Source organism: Pararge aegeria, chromosome 7, assembly GCF_905163445.1.
Source record: "Pararge aegeria chromosome 7, ilParAegt1.1, whole genome shotgun sequence".
NCBI lineage: Eukaryota > Metazoa > Arthropoda > Insecta > Lepidoptera > Nymphalidae > Pararge > Pararge aegeria.
The window spans coordinates 13,550,655-13,573,410 of record NC_053186.1 but is presented as its reverse complement, the minus strand read 5'-3'; the positions used below and the strand labels follow the sequence as shown (position 1 = coordinate 13,573,410).

Sequence of the window (22,756 nt, the reverse complement as noted above, 5' to 3'; positions counted from 1 at the left end):
TGCTCACGGTGAGCCAATTTTATTTGCTATCGGTTAAGTAGTTTAGGAGTCCATCGCGGACAAACATCGTGACAGGAGATTTATATATATTAAGATTATTCAACATAAATGTGAATTAACACCCAAGCTATGCTATGTTTCGTCATTCATTTATTGCATTTCTATGTTCATATTGTGTAGTTAAAATATATATTTGACGGCCGATTGGCGCAGTTCCGAGGGTTCGATTCCCACTACTGGAAATTGTTCGTGTGAAGAGCCTGAATGTTTTTCAGTGTCTGGGTGTTTATATGTATATTCTAAGTATTTATGTCAGTGGCGTGCATAGAGGATATGCACAGGGTATGCAGATGATAAAAAATTAAGTAAATTTCCAGTACTAGTTATAAAAAACTTAAGGATAGGCATTGTAAGAGTTATAAAAACCCTTATGTATTTATAACTCGTACTGGAGGTTTTCTTCTTTTTATATAATCTATACACCCTGTGCATACCCTCTATGCACGCCACTGATTTATGTATATTATTTTTAAAAATATTCAACAGTCATCTTAGTACCCGCAACACAAGCTTCGCTTACTTTGGGGCTGGATGGCGATATGTGTATTGTCGTAATATATTTATATTTATATATATAAAAATAACTCACCATTAACAAGAACGTCATACTTTTCAACCGCCACACCTAAAGCATTTTCAGCTGTACATATATAGGCACCGATATCATTCTCTTCTAAATCATATATAATTAGGGCTCCATCTTCGTCAACATCGTACAATTCAGTACCTGAAATTATTATAATTAAGTCATTATCAATGTCAGCAAATAACAAACTACTTTTGGGCACGGACATCCTCTCTTATATGCATAACAACCTGTCTCAAAATTACAAGTTATGGTTAAATAACATACACCCACCCACTGCAATCTCACCTGGTGGTAAATGATGATCTAACTGACTGACTAACTGCCAGACCGAAAGACTTACCAGGTGAGATTGCAGACAACTTGTAATGAAATAAATAAACGCATTATTATAAAAAAATTAAACTCCGACTGCGTATTCAGATTGCTTAGATTACTTTTTCAACATGTACCCAGTTTCACTGTCTCGACTGGGACTCAATGACATAATTTTGCATAAAAACAAGCCAAACCGTTAAGGCTCTCTAGGTGGTGCCAAAAAAATATACATACATTGCGATAACATAACAAAATGAAATGGATACCATATAACAAACGCCAAAACCCGCAGATTAATATCACAGCTGGCTTTTACGATTATAAATAGCCAGTACTGGTCGAATATCTGTTTGAAACACTATTCCAATTTTCTGGCTTCCAAGGCTGGCCCTAAGATTTCCATAGTAAGCCAAATCACCCACTATTTAAAACCTTCAATCACCTAAACATTGCCAATCGCAAATGACAGTCCCGGGAACCCACTCCCGTTTCGTTTTACTTAAAACACTTTTAACATCCTATCTCTCTTCTCTTCTTCTTCGCAAATAATGTGTGGCTTAAAAGCAGCACAACGTATGAGGCGATAGTGCTGGGTAAGCAACGTTGACCCAAGTCAGTAAATAGTTGGGTGCCCAACCGGCCCGTCTTTGGAAGTTCGAAAGATAATATGGTATCCATTCCCACTCTCTACAATAACATTAACAAAAATATACTAAAAAACGTTTTTTTGAATTTAACAAAACTTTGACAGCCTGGCTGAAGACACTAACCTATGAAGAAACTGAGAAGCTCCTTCAGTTTATTTCTATTTCAAATATAATGGATATAGGCGCACTTAATAACATGTACACACACACTCGCACACAAACACACACACGAACAGACACATGCGCGCACACACAAACATAAACAAACCACACACACCAAGACACACTACTCAATCGTTTTATTTTTTATTTTATCTTGCCTTTGCTACGGAAGAGTAAGACCTCCTGACACAGGTTTTATGATGCTTACTAGGAGGTCTCCACAACATGTATCATTTACAAAGTAGGAAACGAAATAAACGTTTTTTTTTAAGTTTTACTATCCATCATTCTCAGCTCCTATCACTATCATTAAAGAAGGAATCGAAATTAGTTAATTGATTCGTATGCTAAATAGATAAAAAAATTACCAGTGACAACATTTAATCCATTATCAAATTTCCATGACACTGCTGGCTTTGGATTACCGACTGCTCCGCACGGTAGTCTGAGAGCTAAATCGCCTTTAACGACATTGATTGTTTTGTCTTGTAATGAGTTCACTATAGTTGGAGGGGCTGTGAACAAAAGAGGTTAAATAAAGAACAACAAACACAAAAAAAAAACAAAATCGTATTAGTGCCTCGAACTAATAAGTCTTGATTAAAATTCCTTTGAATCTTCTAAGGAAAAGAGATTAGCCTCAATCGTAGATGTGTCCTCATCCTCATTTGAAATTGGCGAAATGCTAGTAGCAATAGAGCTGTTTAAGACAGCTCATCAAAGTACTATCGCCATGCTTATTTCTGCCGTTAAGCAGCATTGATTTGTATTGGTCTGAAGGACGTGGTTGCCGGTATAATTACAGGCATTTGAGGCTTAACACCTACACTCTAAAAAAAATTGGTTATTCCTAAATACGAGCCTAACAAGAACATAGATACATCAAATAAGATGATAATAATTGTTTATCATAATTCAATGGACTGGGCAACTTTATTGCTCCTATTATTGTTACTTAACTAAGGCATATTCTTAACTGATTCAATTTACGTACTTGTTTAAGCTAAATAATTAAAAATGATCTAATCATACAAAGAAGTAAATAATAATAGAAACAACGTATTTATTTGTTTGAATCAATGAACATACCTACATTGTTAGCTCAATCTATAATGAACTTGCTGCTATAACTAATCAGCTTTTGTTGTTATGTTTATTATAATAATTGTTATAATTTATATAACGTCAACTAAGAGAAAATCTCTCTTAGTTGGCTTTCTTTTTTTAGAGTGTACGCGTTAGGTTGTAGGACACAGCGGGGCTCAGGGCGGCACGTTTGTGGCACGGCACGTTAATGGGACATATTCCTTATATGTCCTGCGAATTGTTGCTCGGTTTATAGGCGATGTTATTCCCCTTACCATTAGATTGTCCATCTGATAAATCCGTCAATTATGTCACATAAAAAATGTATCTACAGAGTACTGCGTAAAGTTAACTCACCCATCTGTCTTTAGAATTTGTCTATTTGGATAGGCGGCTGGAAAACTGGCATGTTCTTATCTAGGAAGGGTCTTGAATCGATTTAAATTAAAACACTTGTTCGGGGTCAGTAGAGACGTTACTACGATTTAAATGTTTGAATTACACACAATTAACTTTAGCTTGCGGTGTAGAACAAGATTAAGAATTCAAATTAGGATTGGATAAGTACCATTTAGTTTATGATATAGAAGTGGATTGAAATTTAGAATTAGATTTAGAATAATATACGGTGCTTTAAAGCAGGCTTGCGTGATTTAGCAACTAGAACTATTTGATCTAGTTCCCCCCTCGCCTTTTTACCATAGAACCGCGAGGCACCGTAAGGATCTGCATCCCTACGTGGTCGATATACCGCGGACGCGTACGAAGCGCTTCGCATCTTCGTTTCTGATCCGCACCGCCAGGATCTGGAATGCTCTTCCAGCTACCATTTTCCCCAGTGCCTAAAATTTGAGTTGCCTATTCACTCTTGATTAGAAGGTACCTAACCTTCAAATCAAGAGTGAATAGGCATCTTTTAGGCAAGCGCGCTCCACCTTTGGCTGCATCATCGCTTACCATCAGGTGTGATTGCAATTAAGCGCTCGTCTATAAACATATAAAAATACAAAAAAAATACCTTTTACATTAACTTCATAAGTGATGTTAGCTATACTGTTGATATTGCTTGCCACGCATGTATAAAATCCTTCGTCACGAAGGTTTACTTCTTTTATCATAATAGAATATTGGTTGTCGGGTCTGAAAATAAATTTAATCATCAGTATCATCATCCTCTTCTCAATAGCCATACCACGCCTCTATTATGAATTCCAATTGAATCGAACCTACTACCTATTGATTTCTAATTGAATAAACTAACTAAAGGATAATTATTTTATAAATATAACCTTAAATAAACTATTTAAAACTAAATAAAATCTAAAACGTCCTCGAAACAGCGAGGCACTAAGAAATATTATTATTTAATTATTTTAAAGAATCAACATGAACATGACATATTAAAGATATGTACAAAATATAATATAAAAAAAACTAAAGGATCATTCAAATTCCAAAATTCAAAATTCATTTATTTCAAGAAGGCCTAATTTATAAGCACTTTTGAAACGTCACGCCAGTCTGTCTGTGGTGACTACCACCGGTTCGGAAGGCAGATTCCACTGAGAAGAGCCGGCAAGAATCTCAGCAGATTCCTCTTTTCCAACATAATTTTTAAGTTTAAGTTTTTTTAACAATCTTTAGAATTTTTCTGTTTGTTAGAGATGAGAGCGGAGTGACCTGCTTCCAAGCAGCCTTGTCGTTAAGGAATTCATCAATCGTGTAGTAACCACGATTCTTTGAATGTGTTTTAATATATTGTTTAAACTTAGGTTAAGGTAGATCAAATATTACCTTCGTTATCATGTTATAAAAGCATATACCCATCCCCAAAAAGGATTTCTGTACTTTTCTCAGACGATATGCAGATATCACTAATTCTTGTCCGTTTTTAGTAAGTCGGCTGTTTATATCGACTTTTTGTTTATAATTACTTATGTTTTGTTTAATAAAGATTATATTATCCCTATCCCTACTAATATTATAAATGTCAATGTAAGTTTGTTTGGTACTCTTTCACGCAAAAACTACTTAATTGATCCTCATGAAACTTTGTACACATATTCTAGGAATTGTTAGAATTAATATAGGATACTTTTTATCCCGACATTAAGCTCGGTTCCTTTTGGAGAGGGGATGAAAGTGTTTGACGATTTAACACCATAACTCCGACAAATTATAACCGATTTAAAAAATGTTTTTTGTACGATACAGGTTATAATATGTGTTTAATTTTGCCCAAACTTTGTGTAGATCTGATGAATGTGGTGTGAGATAAAGGACAACTCCTCAGCGGACAACAGCAAACCCCTCATTTAAGGCTTAGCGATACTGAATACTTTAAATTTTTTATAACTACAACCAAATTGAATGCCACATCAAAAAACAGACGAAGTCGCGGGCAACAGCTAGTATTATTATAAATATATTGCGAGGCTACTGAATAGATGAACCAGATAAGAACTCATCATCAACAGCCTATTACAGTCAACTGCTGGACTAAACCTCTCCCAACTGGATTTGCCCATAATCACCACGCTGGGCAGGCGGGTTGGTGATCGCAGTGGATGGTAGTAGTAGCACAGAGAACGCTGCTGCCCGCTCTCCGTTATATTCAATTAGTCGCCTCGTACGACACCCGCGGGAAGAAGAGGGGTCGTGACAGCAATGTTCTGGTCTGCCGTCACCACACGGCATTTGCATCAATAGGTATTTACACCTACTTACAATAATTATTATGCGCCAATCGGCAGTCGCATTGACTGTTACCATATATTTTTTTTTTAAATCGCGTCACTAACAATGTTGCTCGTGACATCGATCGCGTACAAATTACAATTAAAAAAACAATTTAAATATACGTAAAATAGTTTTCATACTGTGACGATGATTTATAAGTTGTTACGTTGATTTAGAAATCGATGAATTGCATCGAAGGGACATGCTAACTCGGGTGTATGAGAAGAGGTCGCAATAACTAGTTGTATAGTACTGTTGCCTTACTGTAACGTCCTCGGTGCGATTTTGGGGTCCTTGCTAAAGTACACCCATTTAACATATGGTTCCGGATAACCATCAGCATTGCAGGGCAGTATTAAAGAATAGCCTTCTCGCAGATCTATAATACTTCGTTTCGGCGATTCTATCTTCACAGGCACTAAAAATAATTCAAACGTTAGCTCAGGTCATATAAAATACAGTCGGTCTTAAATATATTTCTTCCGCTATTCCCCGACCCACGTTTCTCCGACCTCCGACTTCGAGTTTGAGGTCCCGGGATTGATCTCCGGCAGGGCAACTAAGGATTATATAATTTCTGATTCATCCCTGCTCTGGTCTAGAAGGCTTCGTCAGTTGCTAGTTACCACCCTACCAACAAAGACGTGCCGCTAAGCAACTTTGCAGTGCAGTATGATATCGCGTAGAAACCGATTAGGGATATCGATCTAATATCCATAAGCCACGCAGAACAGTGCACAGGGCTTAAACCGGGGTAGGCATAAGGCAGATATATGGCATAATATGGAAAAATTGCAATACAAATAAAATTGAAAAATTGCAATACGAGTAATATAAAAGGTTTAGGGTAGGCAGTGTTTTTATGCATGTATAAAGTGCACGCCGCTGCTGCCACGCCCCGCAAAGGTTAGCCCAATACGATCTTAGACTGCATCGTCACTATTACTGTCATATCATACCATTACTAGCTAATGTGACAAATTTTTAACCCCTAGAGGTTTCCGAGTTTAGCGCGTTCATTGTTCACAAAGGAACAAAAGCGAACACTTCAGCTTTATTATTATTAGATAAGATAAATAAAAATACATTCGGTTTGATTATTTTTTTCAATTTACTGCCTGAGGAGATTTCATCATGAGTTTAAGCGACGGACGGTGCAGTTTCATACGGGCTAACTTAAGGGTATGGTAGTATACTGAACCCATACTTGTAATCTTTTTTAGTAGTACTTACCGAGTTTGTTGAGTTACTTCTACGGTAAGAAAGCGCAATCGAAGCCTACTAGACATTTTAATTCAAAGTTATGAAAGTCTCATCTTGATTCGTGAAAAACCATATCATTTTTTATATAAAATTTTAAAATTGATTTGTTCAATAATGACTAATCTTCTTGCAATGACTATATTGCCAACATCTCCGAGATGGTGAACACCTTCGAAAGGGTCCGGAATTGCACTTTACGAATGCTCCTACTTGACTACTGGCTGACTTAACAATTAAAAGTGGATGACAACGTCAGTACCTAACTTCGGATACCAATGTTTTGTTGGTCTAATAAAAGCCGGAATGTTTTTGACAAAAACATGTCAAAAACATAACAACGTGTATTGAAGTTTGAAGGAAACGTGGGAAAAGCGGACAAGTTGAAGAATAGACTTACCATAGATATCTAGACGTACGTCTTTGTGACTTTTTCCCAACGGATTGGATGCTTCGCAAGTATAGATACCTCTGTCATGAACAGAACCTCTGAAACTAAAAACCATAATTTTAGCCACAATCGTAAACCGGTATTAACATAATAACTTACGCCACTATTTATACTTTGGTAAATATCAATAAATCACATGAAATATATCTTGTGCAAAAACTGACGGTTACACAATTTTGTTTTGTATTATCGATGCATAATAGATTACTTTACTGACGAGGTGGACAGATGACAAAGCGGCCCAATACCTCCAAATGCCTTTAATTGAGGGCAAGAAGAGGTTTTTGGAAACGTCAACTGCTGGACCTAGTGTGTTTTTAATACAAATGGTCCAGTTATGGACGTCCATTTATTTTCATGATGATGATGAGTATGATATACTATTTTAAGTCCAACTTGAGGAAATTACCTTAACGTGTTATCCCTGTAAATTTTATATCTATTTGAGGCACCAATCTCCAGTTCATCTACGAGCCATCGTACCGATGGAGTAGGTGCCCCATTAACGGAACAAGGTATTGTAATTATTTCACCTTCTTTGAAAAGTATTTCTTCATCATCCATTGCTACCACTGGGGGATCTTAAAAAAATCATACAATGAACATTAAGTTTAAGTTACTATAATCAGCGATTACCAGACAAATCAGCACGGTGTAACTTATAACTTCTTCGTGGTTTATATGTAACACCATACTGAATTTCTTAAGTAGATACGTTCTTTGCGCATGTTTTACTCTGATAACGGAGCATCATCAGGAAAATCGGTTTTGTTTTGTATACATGGAATACAAAGAATTGTAAGTGAATATTTTTTTTTCAATAATGAAGAGAACTCATCAATCAAAATAAAATATGTGATGAACTAAATATAGAATTTTAAAAAGAAATCTTTTGTAGTGTTTTAATAAACTGCCTGTTTAAACATCATTATTTGTGTAAGATTTGATTATGATAGCTTCATTTCATTAATTTTAGGTAATTTTTAAGTAACAAAGAGTTGAAGTTATACGTACATTCAACAAATAAATAGATGTCATGAACGTCTTCTCCGATCTCATTTCTGGTTAGGCATCTGTAAACTCCAGAATCTTTTGGATCAACACTTTCGATGTGATAGCTATTTTCGTTATTACTGCCAATACTTGAAATAAAACGGGGTTCAAAAGTATCAGTAAAGTTTTGGTCAAATGCCCAATGAAACTCCGGCTCTGGTTTGCCACTTATAATCCTAAAAAACAATAACACATGTGAATCAATATAAATATCAATACTTACAAAGGTACTTTATTTTGAGAGCAAACGCTTGAACACGTGTATAAAGGCTATTCATTATCATCGGCATCGGCACGGACAAGAGAAGAGAAGTGCGGATTGGTAGACTTCCCACGCCGTTAAGAACATTATGGAGAACACTCAGGCATGAAGGTTTCTTCACGACGTTTTCAAATTCAAATTGAAAATATTTAAATGGCTTAAATTAAAACGCACATAACTCCGAAAAGTCAGTAGTGACAGGGCTCGAACTCGGTTTCCACGAAAGGAAAGCCGATGCCTTAACCCCGGACAGGTATTAGCAACGATGGAATTGAATTTAGCCTGAACTTGAAATAAATCTTCCTATTATTGACGGTAGTCAAAGAAACTACTCAATCAAATTATTATTGAACTTATTAATAATGGTAGGAATGCGCTCGTCCAGAAAAGTTTCACTATTGCCTTAGAATATACTACTCCCAGGAAATAAAGGTAGATATTATATTATTTTCTTAATATTAAATACAATATACTGATTCGAGAATAATACCTGCATAATAAATTCACAGCAGTTCCCTTTTGAACATGGTAATCAGTAACACTTTTATCTATTCTTGGCGGCTCTGTAATAAAAATTTCGAATATTTAGTTAAAATATTTTTAAATTAAAAATGTATTACTATTTCTTTCAATCATAAAATATTTTACCAATCCCCGATATTTCTATTTTAAAATCGAATCGCCTCAATTCGTTGTCATTAAATGCTTCACACTGTAACTTCCTGCCATTGCTAGATATATTTCTTTGACTGTTAAAGTACTATTGTCATCCGACAAATAATCTTCATTATTACTTATTACTGCATCGCCTTTATACCAAGAAATTTTAACTGGTGGAAAAGCCTCTATCTTAACTTTTAATTGTTCTGTTGATCCATATTGTATAATAAACGTTGTAAAAAAATGTTAAACGTTACTTCTAGAAAATATGAACAAATTTGGAAAAAATGGCAATAAATCGTGCTTGCTTGCTTTGTATAATAAACTCAAAGTTAAGTTGAGTCTGCTTGTATCCAAAAAAAATGCTATGACAGTTAATTTTTCGGATATAAGTAGTGTGTATTTACAAAAGAGTTAGGCTATTGTGATCAGAATAGATACGTGTAGGATTTGTTTCTATTCCTCCTTGATCATAATTATAAAAAAAACACTTCAAATTTTTAATTTTAATTAGAATGTATCTAAATATTCAACTCGATATCAATATTTTATTTTACAAAAGTGTTTTGTTTATGCAAATGTAACTCACCTGAAGGATGTTCAAGGACGTTTAAAAAATATTTCATTTTAATATTGACAGAATCACTATCTTCGCCAAAATCATTCTTTGCTTCACAAGTTACTGACACATTATTTTCAACTTTTGCTATATGAAGAATGCTCACGTATTCATATGGAAGCTCAATCACGTTTACCTTAAAACACATTGTTTACGCTGGTAAATACTGCTTTTAAATTTTGGGTAACTAGCTGTTGCCCACGTTCTTCGTAATTATAACGGTTTTTACACATCCCGTGGGAACCGTTTGTTTAGTAACCTATGTTACTTTTCATTCTTTCAGATAACTCTGTGCCAAAGATCAAGTTGGTTGCTTAATTATGGCGAGAAGGAAGGACAAACAAACTTACACATTAATATGGATTAAGTTATTGAACATCAACATCAAAACTGTGTCACACACTAACAAAGTTTAGATGTTGATCTTCAATAACAATGTTAGAAACGATTAATTTCTTGCTAACACTTCATGTTAATTTCAGTTTATGATATGCTAAATATCTGACGACACTATCCTAATATTATCGTAATCCTCAGCATAATACCTCCATGAGAGAAAGGCCTGCATCGAGCCTAGCCTCAAAACAGCCATTGAGGGATAAATTTAAAAATGTTAAGATAATTACAGTCTAGCCAATACATATATAAAAAATTGTATGTATGTTCGCAATAATATATCTTAATTTAAGAGTATTTGAGATGTGGCATTCAGACCCATATTGACCATTTGGTGGACACGCAGAGTATCCAATGAGGAAATTCTGCGAAACGTCAACCAACGACGCGAACTTTTGCAAGATGAAGAATATTGCATATCTGGGGCACGAGAGATATGAGCAGGTATGAGCTCCTTCAACTTATTATGATGGTCAAAGTTGCCGGAAGTTAAGGCGTTGGTCGCAGAAAGAAGTTTTGGCTTCGTAACATCAGAGAGTGGGCTGGAATCGAGTACAGCGGAATTATTTCCCCTCGTGTAAAATAGTCAGGAGTTTATGAAATTGACAGCCAACCTTCACTAGTCGGAGAGGCACCGTAAGAAGAAGAAGAAGAAGAAGAAGAAGAAATTTAAGAGAAAGTGTGACTGCAATAATTTGAACATTAGAAGCAAAAATAAACGCGTCACAATTTACTAGACTAGGCCCAAAGCCTTCCACCAGAAAAAAATTAAACAGACAGATTTAAAAAAAGATTTAAATGACCTGACGCAGGAATTAAAGTCAGGACTTCGAAACAGGACTTCCAGCCATTTGCGCTTGTTAAACCTAATGCATACTTTGCATAAGCTATGTTATTACCGTAGACGGTAGATGAGTGCCTGTTGAATCCTGCCATGATATATCTGGCTTTGGATATCCCATTACTTTGCAATATAATGTCAAAGGCTTGTCGAAATCAGCATAAACTGTGGATTCTTCCGAAATGGTGACCTTCGGTGGCATGTCTTTTATTGTCTCCGCAACTGTAATTTAAACAAAATTTCAACTGATTATTATTTAAATCATATTCGTAATTATTATAATAAACACGCAAGCGGGGATAGCTTAGTAGTTAGGACAGAGGCTTCAGTTTCGGGAGGCCGAGTTCGAACTCCGGTACGCAACTCGGACATTTCTAAGTTATGTGCGTTTTAAGGTTTTTGGGCAGTTATATTTTTATTTGCATTTAGCTTAGTTTTCGGCACCGCGAATAATTTTATAATCTCACGGGATATTTCACGAGAGAATTTCATTTCATTTTCAGAGAAATAGTAAGAATGAGACCCTTCTCATTCTTACTATTTCTCTGAAAATGGTTTAGGTTGTAGTCTACCACGCTGGTCAAGTGCGGAATTACACATCACATGCCTTTGAGAACATTATGAAGAACTGTCAGGCGTGCAGGTTTTCTTACGATGTGTTCAGCAAAATATATTTAATCGCACATAACTCGGCATTCCATTAACTTCTAGACGTGCCGTGGATTGAACTCGGTCTAACCATTAGACTATCATTGATATTATCACATAATAAACTAGTAGTATATTGAAATATAGGAAGGTTATTACGTATACTAGGATTTTGATACTCGACGGTTGTGGGTGCAACTCTGATGATCTTTTCACCAGTCGGAGTGTAACCTTGTATCTGAAAATTAAAAGTTATACATTAAAGTATTGTATTCTATCTTATATTTTACCAAATGTATTTTATTTGTCATATAATAAATAGAAATCTTTACGCCGTGTTTCGACGACATATCAAAATACAGTTGCCCATCCTTCATCGTCCCGCGGGAGTCGAACGAAGCGCTTAAGGGAGTAAACGTGAAAAGGGGAACAAAGTCCTCTGTAGTACCATCTACTGCGATCACTAAACCACCTGCCCAGCGCGGTGATTATGGGCAATCCCTTCCCTTAGGAGAGGCCTTTATTCCAGTAGAGGACTGTAATAGGCTATTTATGAAAGTAGAAATCTTACCAAAATTTTAAACGTAAGTGACGGTGGCTTAAATGCTTCAGTGGCGTAAAGCTGTTGCTCTTCATTTATCATTTTCAATGGCAGATCACTAATAACATTGTCATTCTGATCTCTTAACTCGACCGTTTTTAATATAACGTCCTTATTATTGTTGTCTAATTCAATTGATAAAAATGAAGGCTGATCTATAAAAAATACAATATTTATATGAACCAATAAGTTCACCCATAAGTTTTTGAGGAAAATGAAATGAAATTTATTCGCTGACTATGAGCTTTAATGGGATCTTATTATAATATAACACTCCTATTCTACTATAAAGCACGCGTAATTTAAAGTGCACAACAAGAAGAATCTTTATACATGTGAAAAAAAAATCTTGTTGAGCAAGCATTGAAAGGTAACTAATTAAATTATACAGGTAATGTCAATGTTATCATAGTAATGTCAAATAATAATATTTTATTTTATATCAGATATTCGGATATTGTACAGAAACATTTTTTACATAGCCATTGCGCCAGATTTTTCTCAAATAAACGCGTAGGTTGGTGATTTTTTAGAGCTGCATCTAATTTATTGTAGATTTTAACGCACCTAGCCTTTTGCGGTTGCTTTTTATGCCTCGTTTAACAATGGCTTACGTTCGAGAAAGTTTAATAATACTCCATGTGGCGATGAACGAAGCCTGATATTTCATAGTTATACAGACAAGGCAGAGTAAGAAGGAAAGAAAGAAAGAAAAATTTATTTTTTACATTGCGCCACACATTACAATATTCACAACACCACATAATATGTTATGTGTGTTACAACCTAGAAAAAAGGTGCCAGCTCAGCATTGTTCTGCATGCGCCAGTGAGCACACAGTACTGATTTTCAGTTGGCACCTTGTACCAGGTAACACCACGGAAATACGTAGCCAACCACTGACCACATTTTAATATTTTAATTTAAATGCTTATTTTAACAAAAATCAATCGAAAAAAAAATACAAAAATAAAACGAATACTACTAAACTTACTAAATAAACTAACTAACAAACTTAGTAAGGAGATTGTGTTTTCGAAATATCGGTCTACAGGAATCCGTTGTTATGAAATAAGTTTGGAACCCTCGTAGCTTTAGTTTTAAGTTTACGAATGTGGTTATTGCCATCATCTCACTACCGTGTGGTTCTTATATACGCATCAAAAGTGCCACCTGTGGGCCTACTTGAATAAAGATATTTTTGACTTTGACTTTGACTTTAAGTTTAAGCCCTTTGATCTTATTGAGGGGGCTTTTATACGTCCTGTGCTAAGGTATCCTCTTCCATCAAAGAGGCTTACGAAGGTTGAAGAGGTTGACGAAGCCGTGGCAACACCTCCCTGGCGAAGTGGTTTATGGTTGACGTCCCGGATTCTATTCACGACAGGGGCAATTTAGGAATTTATAATTTCTGAATTTTCTCTGGTCTGGTCTGGTGACAATCTTTGACCGTGGTTAGTGACCCTACCGATAAAGACGTGCCGCTAAGCGTTATAGCGTTCCGGTACAATCCCGCGTAGAAACCGATCAGGGCTTTGGGTTAAATAAAATTGCCATACTCGCTAGCTGGTTAGACCGATACCATCGCACCACCAGGTGAGATTGAAGTCAAGGGCTAATTTGTAGTTAAATTTAAAAAAAAACGATATTTAAATAGTTATTCTTACCTGGAATAGGCTTGGTAGATGTGTCATTAATAGTTGAAGGTATAAAAGTTGAGAAGCCATGTTGAAAAGTAACTGATGTTGATCCAGTTACCACAACTGATGTTGGGCTATTAATGTCTTTATCTAAGACTATGGTATATAGGCCTGGGGTCGTAATTAATTTAACAACCTGGAAATAAAAACATTAGTTAAGTAAAGTTAATAAAAACAATCTCGTGCACACTATGGACCTCAGTATGTTGATGAGTTATCTATTTCACAACCATTTGAAACTTGAAAATACGAGACAAAACATTACCTACCATAACTATGCAGACACTCAATAACGTTTATAAGTAAGGTAGTAGCAGTCTGCGATACATTATTATCTGGCAGCTCTTTCATTTCAAAGCATCGATCGAATGCATTATGCATTATAGTGATCGATGTTTTAATGTAAGATAAAAAAAAAACAAATTACGTGTCTGAGATGTTCTCAGCAATTTTAAATTCCATATCGACCGTAAGCTGATCGAGAAATGCTATTGTAGTGGGTATAAAACATTAGTATATTGTAGTTAGATATCCAACATTAATTAATATATAACAATTGGTATAAATGTTTAAGAATCTAAATAAAGCTTGGGTGTGTTGCTTTACCTTAGTTGCTTTTGAATAGTATTAAGTATACTAGTATGTCTAGTAAGTAGAATGTTATGAACACCATCATCTATATAAAATATTGTGTAGCAGAAGTGCCTTATATAATAATTGATCTGTGCCTTTGATTTAATATTAAAAAAAAATTACAAAAAAAACCGTCTTTGTAATACAACTAAAAGCAAGAAATTAATATTTTCTCCAACATTTTGAAGTTGTTGCCGAGTAAGATGTAGAAATTTACTATATATAGATTATATACTTCTTATTCCTTTTTACATAGAAGCCAGTAAATAGTTGTCCAGTAGTGTTGTTGCCAGTAGTTTTCGAAACACCATCATCTTAATCTGTTCGGAGCGAAACGTGCGTGTGATGCCCATTCATGTTTTTCAGTTCTGTCTGGGTGTTTACATCCATCAGTTATATTAGTACACATAATACAAGCTACGCTTACTTTTGGGCTAGATTGCGATTAATACACACAACGCCATCTAGCCCCAAATTAAGCGTAGCATAGTCGTAATATATATTTTTGTTTAACTCACATATGTGGTTGATGTATTCATCAATTTTTCTACCGTTACTTCAGTGCTATTAGGTCCCAAGACGTGGAACTCGGGTGAAGCAGCCGACATAGAAACCATAACATCCCATACTTTGCTGTCAACTGTAAACTAAAACATATAATCTCAAAAACACCTTAAACATCACATCGCAATGATCAATATTATCATCTATTACCGGCCCAATATTAATGCCATTGGATGACTTCACACGCCTTAGAAAATTATGTAGTGGACTGGTATAGGGTTGATGACGATGAAGATGTATCCAACAACTCTTATGTGTATTATAATATCCACTGAATTGAGATCGTACAGAACCCTCATTCAGCCATTATTGCATGCAGTGCATTGTGTTCAAAAATAGTTCAAAAAACGCCCCGCGCACGTCACATTTCACACCCGCTTAATAATGCTAGCTCATAGACCTTTCCCAGCTCCCCATTTTATGCCAAACGTTTCGGACATTAGAGGTAAAAAAATTACTGTCAACTGCTAAATGGAGTGAAACAACAAGTTCTAATCTTTGTAAAACAAAACATTAATCTTTATAAAAAACTCTACTCGACTTACTAGAAACGGTCATAAATTAGTTTTTATATCAGCATATTGTCTTAGGAAAGTGCAGAAAACCGTTGTGGGGCTGAGTATATGCTTTTATAACATGATACCGAAGGTAATATTAGGTTTACCATTCCATAAGTTTAAATAATGAATAAAAACACTTTTAAAACGTCGAGGTTACTATACTTTTGATGAATTTCTTATTGACAAGGTTGCCTGGAAACAAGCAGCTCCGCTTTCATCTCACACAAGACAGTTTTTTAAAATGTAAAATGGTGTTGGAAAAGAGCAACTGCTGCCTTTCTTGCCGGTACCCGAATCTGCCTGCCGAACCGGTGATAGAGTCACTCCAAACAGACATACTTGACGTTTCAAAAGTGCTAATAATATTAGGCCTACTGAAATAAATGAATGTATGAATTTAGAATTTAGATTTTTTTTTAATTTTGACTGCCTGTTCGAGAAACATAGAAACTAGGTAGTTAAAAAACTAGTTCTTTAAGTCATGTACAGTCTTTCTGTATTTTATTAATTCTGTAATTTATTTAAATTAATAGATCGACCAAACTGTTTCTACCACTAAATAAATTTGGTACCAAGGTTACAATATTATTACTCAAACTCTTTCAAATTTGTTTCGAAATATTCGCTGTTAAAAGTAACGTGCAGGATATACAAAAAAGTGTATCGCTTGGCTTCTTTAAGTTATCTTAATGAAATTTTGCATATAAAAAGTTTAGAAAAATAAAATAAATGCGGATAGAGTCGCGGGCAACTGGTTAAGAACAATCAGACCCATTCATAGTACCTATAAGTATGGAATATAGGCACTAAATATTCGTTACCTAGCCGCTTTATACTAATGTACATTATATATTTGATATCAATAATGCTTGAAGTGGGGTAGTTTAGTTATGTTGATTAGGAATGTGATATGATAACCTCGGTATAGATATTTCAAGTAGTAAATTATCATAATTCAAACCATCATTAGGCAATAAATACGTACCTAGAGATAAATATTGCTCTAAATCGTTATATACAAACAAATGGTATGGATAAATAAACCGTCATGTATTAAAATTTAGACTAGGCAGAATAAAAAAGAAGGGTTCTACGCAACTTCATCTCTTCGTCTAAGTGCAACTGTTTTTCATCCCGACCCACCGTATCGCATCGCCATTCCGCGTTATTACTTCGTTAACTCGGCTCCTAAAAGTCGCATTGTGATTTTAAATAGTCTCCACAAGACAAGAACTGGGCAGTGAAATAAGATTTCCAACCCTGTTCTAATTCCAAATAGCTGAGCATTCAAAGATCAGATCGTTCAAACAAATAAAAAACGTATAAGCTTTGCTGACCGCAATAATAATTCTTACAGCAACATTCAAAAAATAATTATAATTTTTTTTGTCTTGCCAAGAACAAATCAGCTGATCTCACGCGAAAAGTCTCAACATCATCATCCCCATCAGTATCAACTATTTACCTGCCCACAACAGAATATCGGCCTCCTCTGAGAATGAGAAGGGCTTATTAGGCCGTAGTCCTTTAGTCAAACTTTAATTGTTAGACTTTACAACCCTTTGAGAACATTATTGTGAACATGCAAGCTTCCTCACGAGTTTTCTCTCTTCATCATTTAATTCATTTTAGTTTTGTTTTGTCTCCTAATAATTGATTAAGTTAATTTTTTTATTGTAATATAGCTTTTAATATTTATACTTTTAAAGGTTTATATTAACTGACTAATAATTAATTGTAAATAATTTATAATAATGACTTTTTTACATTTTAATGCATGCTGTGTTAACCTGTAAATAGTTGAACATTTACTATGTGACTCATTCCAAAAAAAAAAAAAGCAAGTTTAATGTATCTACTGTTGGTTGTCCTTTATAAATAAATAAATAAATCATTAAAGTACTTAAATAACAATAATTATTGAATGCTAAACTAACAGACATCAATTAAGAAACATATAAACATACACCCGCATTAAAATATCCTTAATGAAGACAGGTATAATATAAAAATTTTTACCTTACGATTATTTGACGTATTTAAGTTGGAGGTCCCGGGTTCCGGCAGTGGGAATTTATAATTTCTGAGTTTTCTCTGGTCTGTTGTGGCTAGTTACACCCCCTTGATTGTCGCGTAGAAACCGACTATCATACTCCCCGACAGGTTAGCCCGCTACCATCTTAGACTGCATCATCACTTACCCCAGGTGAGATTGCAGTAAAGGGCTAACATGTAGTGGAATAATAAAAAAAAACCTTAACAAATGTTTTAATGTCTACTCATTTTGAGAAAGTATCTTCAACAAGTACAAAAATTATTAGCTCACAGTCATATTTTTAGCTTCGTCACTATTTCGGAAGTTTTTTTGGCCCAGTGTAGTCTTCTTGTGTTTGATCGATGCTATGATGTAATCGATAACCTAAAACATATCATGATTAGTTTTCAGTGGCGTGTTATATAAAAAAATAAACTTTAGGAATTAAAAAAACAACAAAAGCCTCGTCTCTCCGGTAAGTTATATTCTTAAAGATAGTCTCCCCGGGACACCGCTGATATTTAATTAGTGGGAAGTCCCGCAATCGATCCCGGCGGGACGAATTTGTAAATTTCTAATTCCAGAACTTTCTCTGGTCTAGTCTGGCTTCGACCGAGGCCACCGTACTGATTAAGCGTTTCAGTACGATGCTGTGTAGAAATCATAGGGGTATTGGTTTAATATAACTGGCATACCTCTGAAAGGTTAGCCCGCCACCACTTTAGACTGCATTATAAATACACATACACATATTAATGCCCAGACACAGATCGACATTCATGTTCATCACACAAACATTTTCCAGTTGCGGGAATCGAACCCACGGCCTTGTACTCAGGACACACTGCTCCAATAGGTTGTAAAAATATAAATGTCTCACCTTTTTAACATCGTCACGTTCTATATTAAAGACCTGTCCTGAAGTAGCCTCTGCCAATTTTTCAAATACCAGATAATCTGGCGTTTTTCTACCGTCACAAACACCAGTAAGTAGAAAGGTTATCTGGACAACAAAATAACACTGCAGTAAAATAACACTGCAGTAAAAAAAAACTGAGTTCAGAAGTAAATGTTATTTCAAGTAATTGACAGTAGTAACCTAAATATTTTATTATAAAAATCAAGCTTGCATACTATGTGATAAAACTAGCTTTATGCATCTACTACCAAATTTGATAGAAAATATAGGTGTACCCTGATACCTTTCGAACAACCGTGATGGTAAGTTGATTGATTTCGTAAACAATGCATTTTTATGCGATAGGAGGAATCGCGGTTGATTTGGTGTCATTTTTGAAATAGTTGTCTGTCTCCGAAACTTTTCAACATATCTATGTATTTAAAGGAGCCATCGGAATAAGCCCTTTTCGAACAAAAAAAAAGGAATATTGTGATTCCATAAAAACAATAAAAATACGGAATTGATAACTATCGTTTTAAATATATTTAAAAAAGGTAAGTACATTAATAATTATTATTGTATGATTTTAAAGACACCAAAAGTCTTACAATTACCAATTAAAACTTTTTGCCACACTTTAAAGTACCTTTCTTATGATAAAGCGTGACAAAACACTTAACCACAATTGCGACGTTATTCTGTGTTTATTTGCTAGATTCGGAGCGTACATTCTATGTGTCGAAATATTAAATGACAGACAAACAGACGGACAGACGTGACCACCTGCTAAAGCACGGGAATATGGAACAGGAGAAGTTTACCCTCGTATATTATTACACACATATTACTTTGATATTTTTTCCACTTGTGCTCTGAGAGTTGACAAAGCTGTGGGAGAAGATACATATTTATCCTTTCTCTGGGGAGATAATTGTCTCCTGCCTATCACCATGCTAGCCGTGCTGAGGTGTTAAGCCTTATGCTCCAGTAATTACACCGACAAACGCGCCTTTTAGACCATAGCACAGCAATGTTGCTTGGCGGTACTATTGTAAAATAGTTGGTCTAGAAAAAAGATCGATAAAAACCTGGGTTGATTTCTTCTGACTTAAACTTTTGACTCGCTCGAAATTATGATGATCCTTAGCGGAGGCGTCCGTAAAGACGTAGAGGAACGAGTTTGGTTTGCTATTCTCGAGCGCTAGTTCAATTCCGGCCATCGCGAATTCTTCGCAGTCATCGCCACCGTGTACTATAATTCCTTCTACTTCTCTCTTGTATGCATATTTGTCTCTTGTTACAATTCTTAGCTCAGCATCTGGGGAATAGCATTAAATCTGTGTTCAGTGGGTGCGGTTTCGCGGTCCAAAGTTACCCCTACGCAATGGTGTGCATACAGAGTATGCACTAAGCGGGCAGATGACATAACATGGAGAAAATCTCCATTAAGAGTAATGAAAATTTTAATGTAGGCGTAGACTCGTACTGGCGATTTTTTGGTTTTCCTAATACTAAGGTTGCCTAGTAGAGGTTGTTACTAAGCGATAAGGCCGCCCTTTATATCCTACTTTTTAAGTTTCCTTGTTGTTTCTTGTTGTGTCCATAAATAAATAAATACAATTTTATTCCATTTATATCATAGATAAGATATAAATGCATATTGTGTATGTACGTCACTATCCCTTCTGCATTCAAAATTCATTTATTTCAAGGAGGCCTACTTTATAAGCACTTTTGAAACGTCAAGTATACATATGTTTTCAGTGACTCTAACACCGGTTCGGAAAGCAGATTCTACCGAGAAAAGCCGGCAAGAAACTCAGTAGTTGCTCTTTTCCAAAATCAAGATTTACAATCATTTTTCTATCTTGCGTGAGATGAGAGCAAAGCTGGCTGCTTCCAATCTACCTTTTCATTATCTTCAGACTATGAATATTGCTGGAGGAAAGGATTCAGAGCGCTACCCCAATAGCTTTCTCGATTGGGGGTTTATGAGTTTAAAATGATTGTGTATTAAATTTTACGGATAAAACCCTACCATATGCATACAACATATAACAATCTATATCACACCGTTTGCTGTTATATGTATAGAAGCCTTGACGAAACTTAGTAATTTTTACATTTACCGCACATGGGATTCTCTTGATCAAATTCATCGCTACCATGAACCACTGTTGCAAGTAAGTCTTTTGTAATGATGTCGAAATTCCACGGACCACGGTAGAGGATATCCCTTAATGTTTTCCAAGAACGAATTAAGACGAAAGAACGAAGTAATTGCGACGTTAAAGTAAAGTAAAAATAAGATAGCTCAAAGAATCAATGCACGTTATTCCATAAACCCGCCCCAGAAATGCACAGCTTTGAAAAACCTGTTATCTAGACTCACCTGGATCATTAAACGTGACTAAAACAAAATCGTCGATAGTCGACCCGTTCGATGAAAGCACAGCGTCAAAAACTTCGAAGGTTTTCTGTTTCACTTGGCTGATCTCCTCAGACATCGAATAAGTATCATCGATGACAAACACAAGGCTGCTTTTCACTGCACCCTCCACAAAACACCAATGCATGTATAGTAAATACAACAAAACGAATATATCCTTATAACCCGTCATTGTGAATGACGAGACGTCTTAGCGTGTAATAGATACACTGTTGTATGTGTTGGCAATATAATTATCTCTGTAAGCTATTTATATTATTTCTTCAGTCGAAGTTGTTTACATTTGGTATACCTACATATTGTTTTATATTGTGGGGAAGTCCAGTCCAATAATAATTATAGTAGATTGAGTTGCGTTATCTTACTGGACACCGGTTTATCAGTATTTTTTAAATAAAATAAGCTTTGGGCTACTCTTTGACCCTCGTTATTTTCCTTTAAGAAGAAGAAACACTATATTGCACGCAAAACATAAAATAATACAGATAACACAAAATAACAAGGAAAATAAATAAATTACAAATGTAAGAATGCAAAGGCTGGGCTAACTTGTAGTAGAATAATTAAAACGTTTTCTTTGTTTTTACTTTAGTTGTTTTTAAGAACAGGACTTCACTTAACATGGTACTGGTAGCATATTATTGTTGTGGTTACATTAGTATGTAGTATGTACAATATACAGCTTAGTCAGAACCTTTTCAATACATAGACTTAAAACTATTATAGTTAATTATAAGATTAAGGCGATTATTTGTAGCGGTGAGCTGAGTGGTTCGGACTTCGGCTTTACTTTCGGGGGTGCCGAGATTGAATCCCAGGACGCACCTCTCACTTTTCTAAATTACTTAAAACGCACGTAGCTTTTTAAGAAATTAAAATATCCTAAGAATACCTGACTGAGAGTTCTACGTAATGTTCTCAAAGGCGTTTGTAGTCCACCAAACCTGGGCCAGCGTGGTGGAGTAGGGCCTTAACTTTTCTTATTAGGGGCGGAGACCCGTGCCCTACAGGGCTGTACCTGTACTGTATGTCAGATTTGTATGTTATTATGGTAAATAGATCATTTCAATGCCCGATAGTAGCAGTGGATGAGAAAGCCAAAGAGTTGGTGCTTGAATGAGCCTTTTTCCGGGTGTGGGTGCACATTGATGATATTGATGGTGATAAACAAATCATTCTATTCTATAATAATAATTGTTTTGTTTTGACGACCTTCGCGGCGTAGTGGTGAGCTTTGTGGTTCTATAAGTCAGAGATTCCGGGTTTTATCCCTACCAGGGACTTGGAAATTTATAATTTTCTTTGACGACTAAGACTACAAGTCATACTCGGAATACTAAGTTAATATTTCATAATAATTGTACAGCAGACCAATATAATTAGAGCTTTTTGTGTGCTCGTTCGGGGACGTACTACTTCCGGCTGTGTTCTGGGCTGAAGAAGATGTAAGGGCTGTATAATATAAGGCACATGAGATTACATTCCTGCGCCTCAGGTTGATGAACACAAGGTGGCACGTTGAAGG

At 35.5% G+C, this 22,756-nt stretch overlaps 1 protein-coding gene across 3 annotated transcripts in view; it reads right to left on the bottom strand.

Annotated features, from left to right (window-relative positions):
• LOC120624962 (hemicentin-1-like) overlaps positions 1-21,429 on the bottom strand; it is a 31,364-nt gene extending 9,935 nt beyond the window's left edge. The window contains exons 1-18 of one of the 3 annotated variants that reach the window (XM_039891811.1): positions 21,175-21,429; positions 19,871-20,100; positions 18,762-18,884; positions 18,173-18,265; positions 15,241-15,369; positions 14,057-14,225; positions 12,360-12,544; positions 11,948-12,026; positions 11,199-11,362; positions 9,874-10,039; positions 9,115-9,187; positions 8,324-8,538; positions 7,719-7,890; positions 7,259-7,353; positions 5,863-6,016; positions 3,878-3,999; positions 2,142-2,288; positions 650-787 (exon numbers count right to left, since the gene is read on the bottom strand). In XM_039891811.1, coding sequence (XP_039747745.1) covers positions 650-787; positions 2,142-2,288; positions 3,878-3,999; positions 5,863-6,016; positions 7,259-7,353; positions 7,719-7,890; positions 8,324-8,538; positions 9,115-9,187; positions 9,874-10,039; positions 11,199-11,362; positions 11,948-12,026; positions 12,360-12,544; positions 14,057-14,225; positions 15,241-15,369; positions 18,173-18,265; positions 18,762-18,884; positions 19,871-20,100; positions 21,175-21,403 — 2,683 coding nt within the window. In that variant the 5' untranslated portion in view covers positions 21,404-21,429. The remainder of the gene's footprint in view (positions 1-649; positions 788-2,141; positions 2,289-3,877; positions 4,000-5,862; positions 6,017-7,258; positions 7,354-7,718; positions 7,891-8,323; positions 8,539-9,114; positions 9,188-9,873; positions 10,040-11,198; positions 11,363-11,947; positions 12,027-12,359; positions 12,545-14,056; positions 14,226-15,240; positions 15,370-18,172; positions 18,266-18,761; positions 18,885-19,870; positions 20,101-21,174) is intronic. The other 2 variants (XM_039891812.1, XM_039891813.1) reach the window with 2 other exon arrangements.
• Between the last annotated feature and the right edge of the window lie 1,327 nt (positions 21,430-22,756).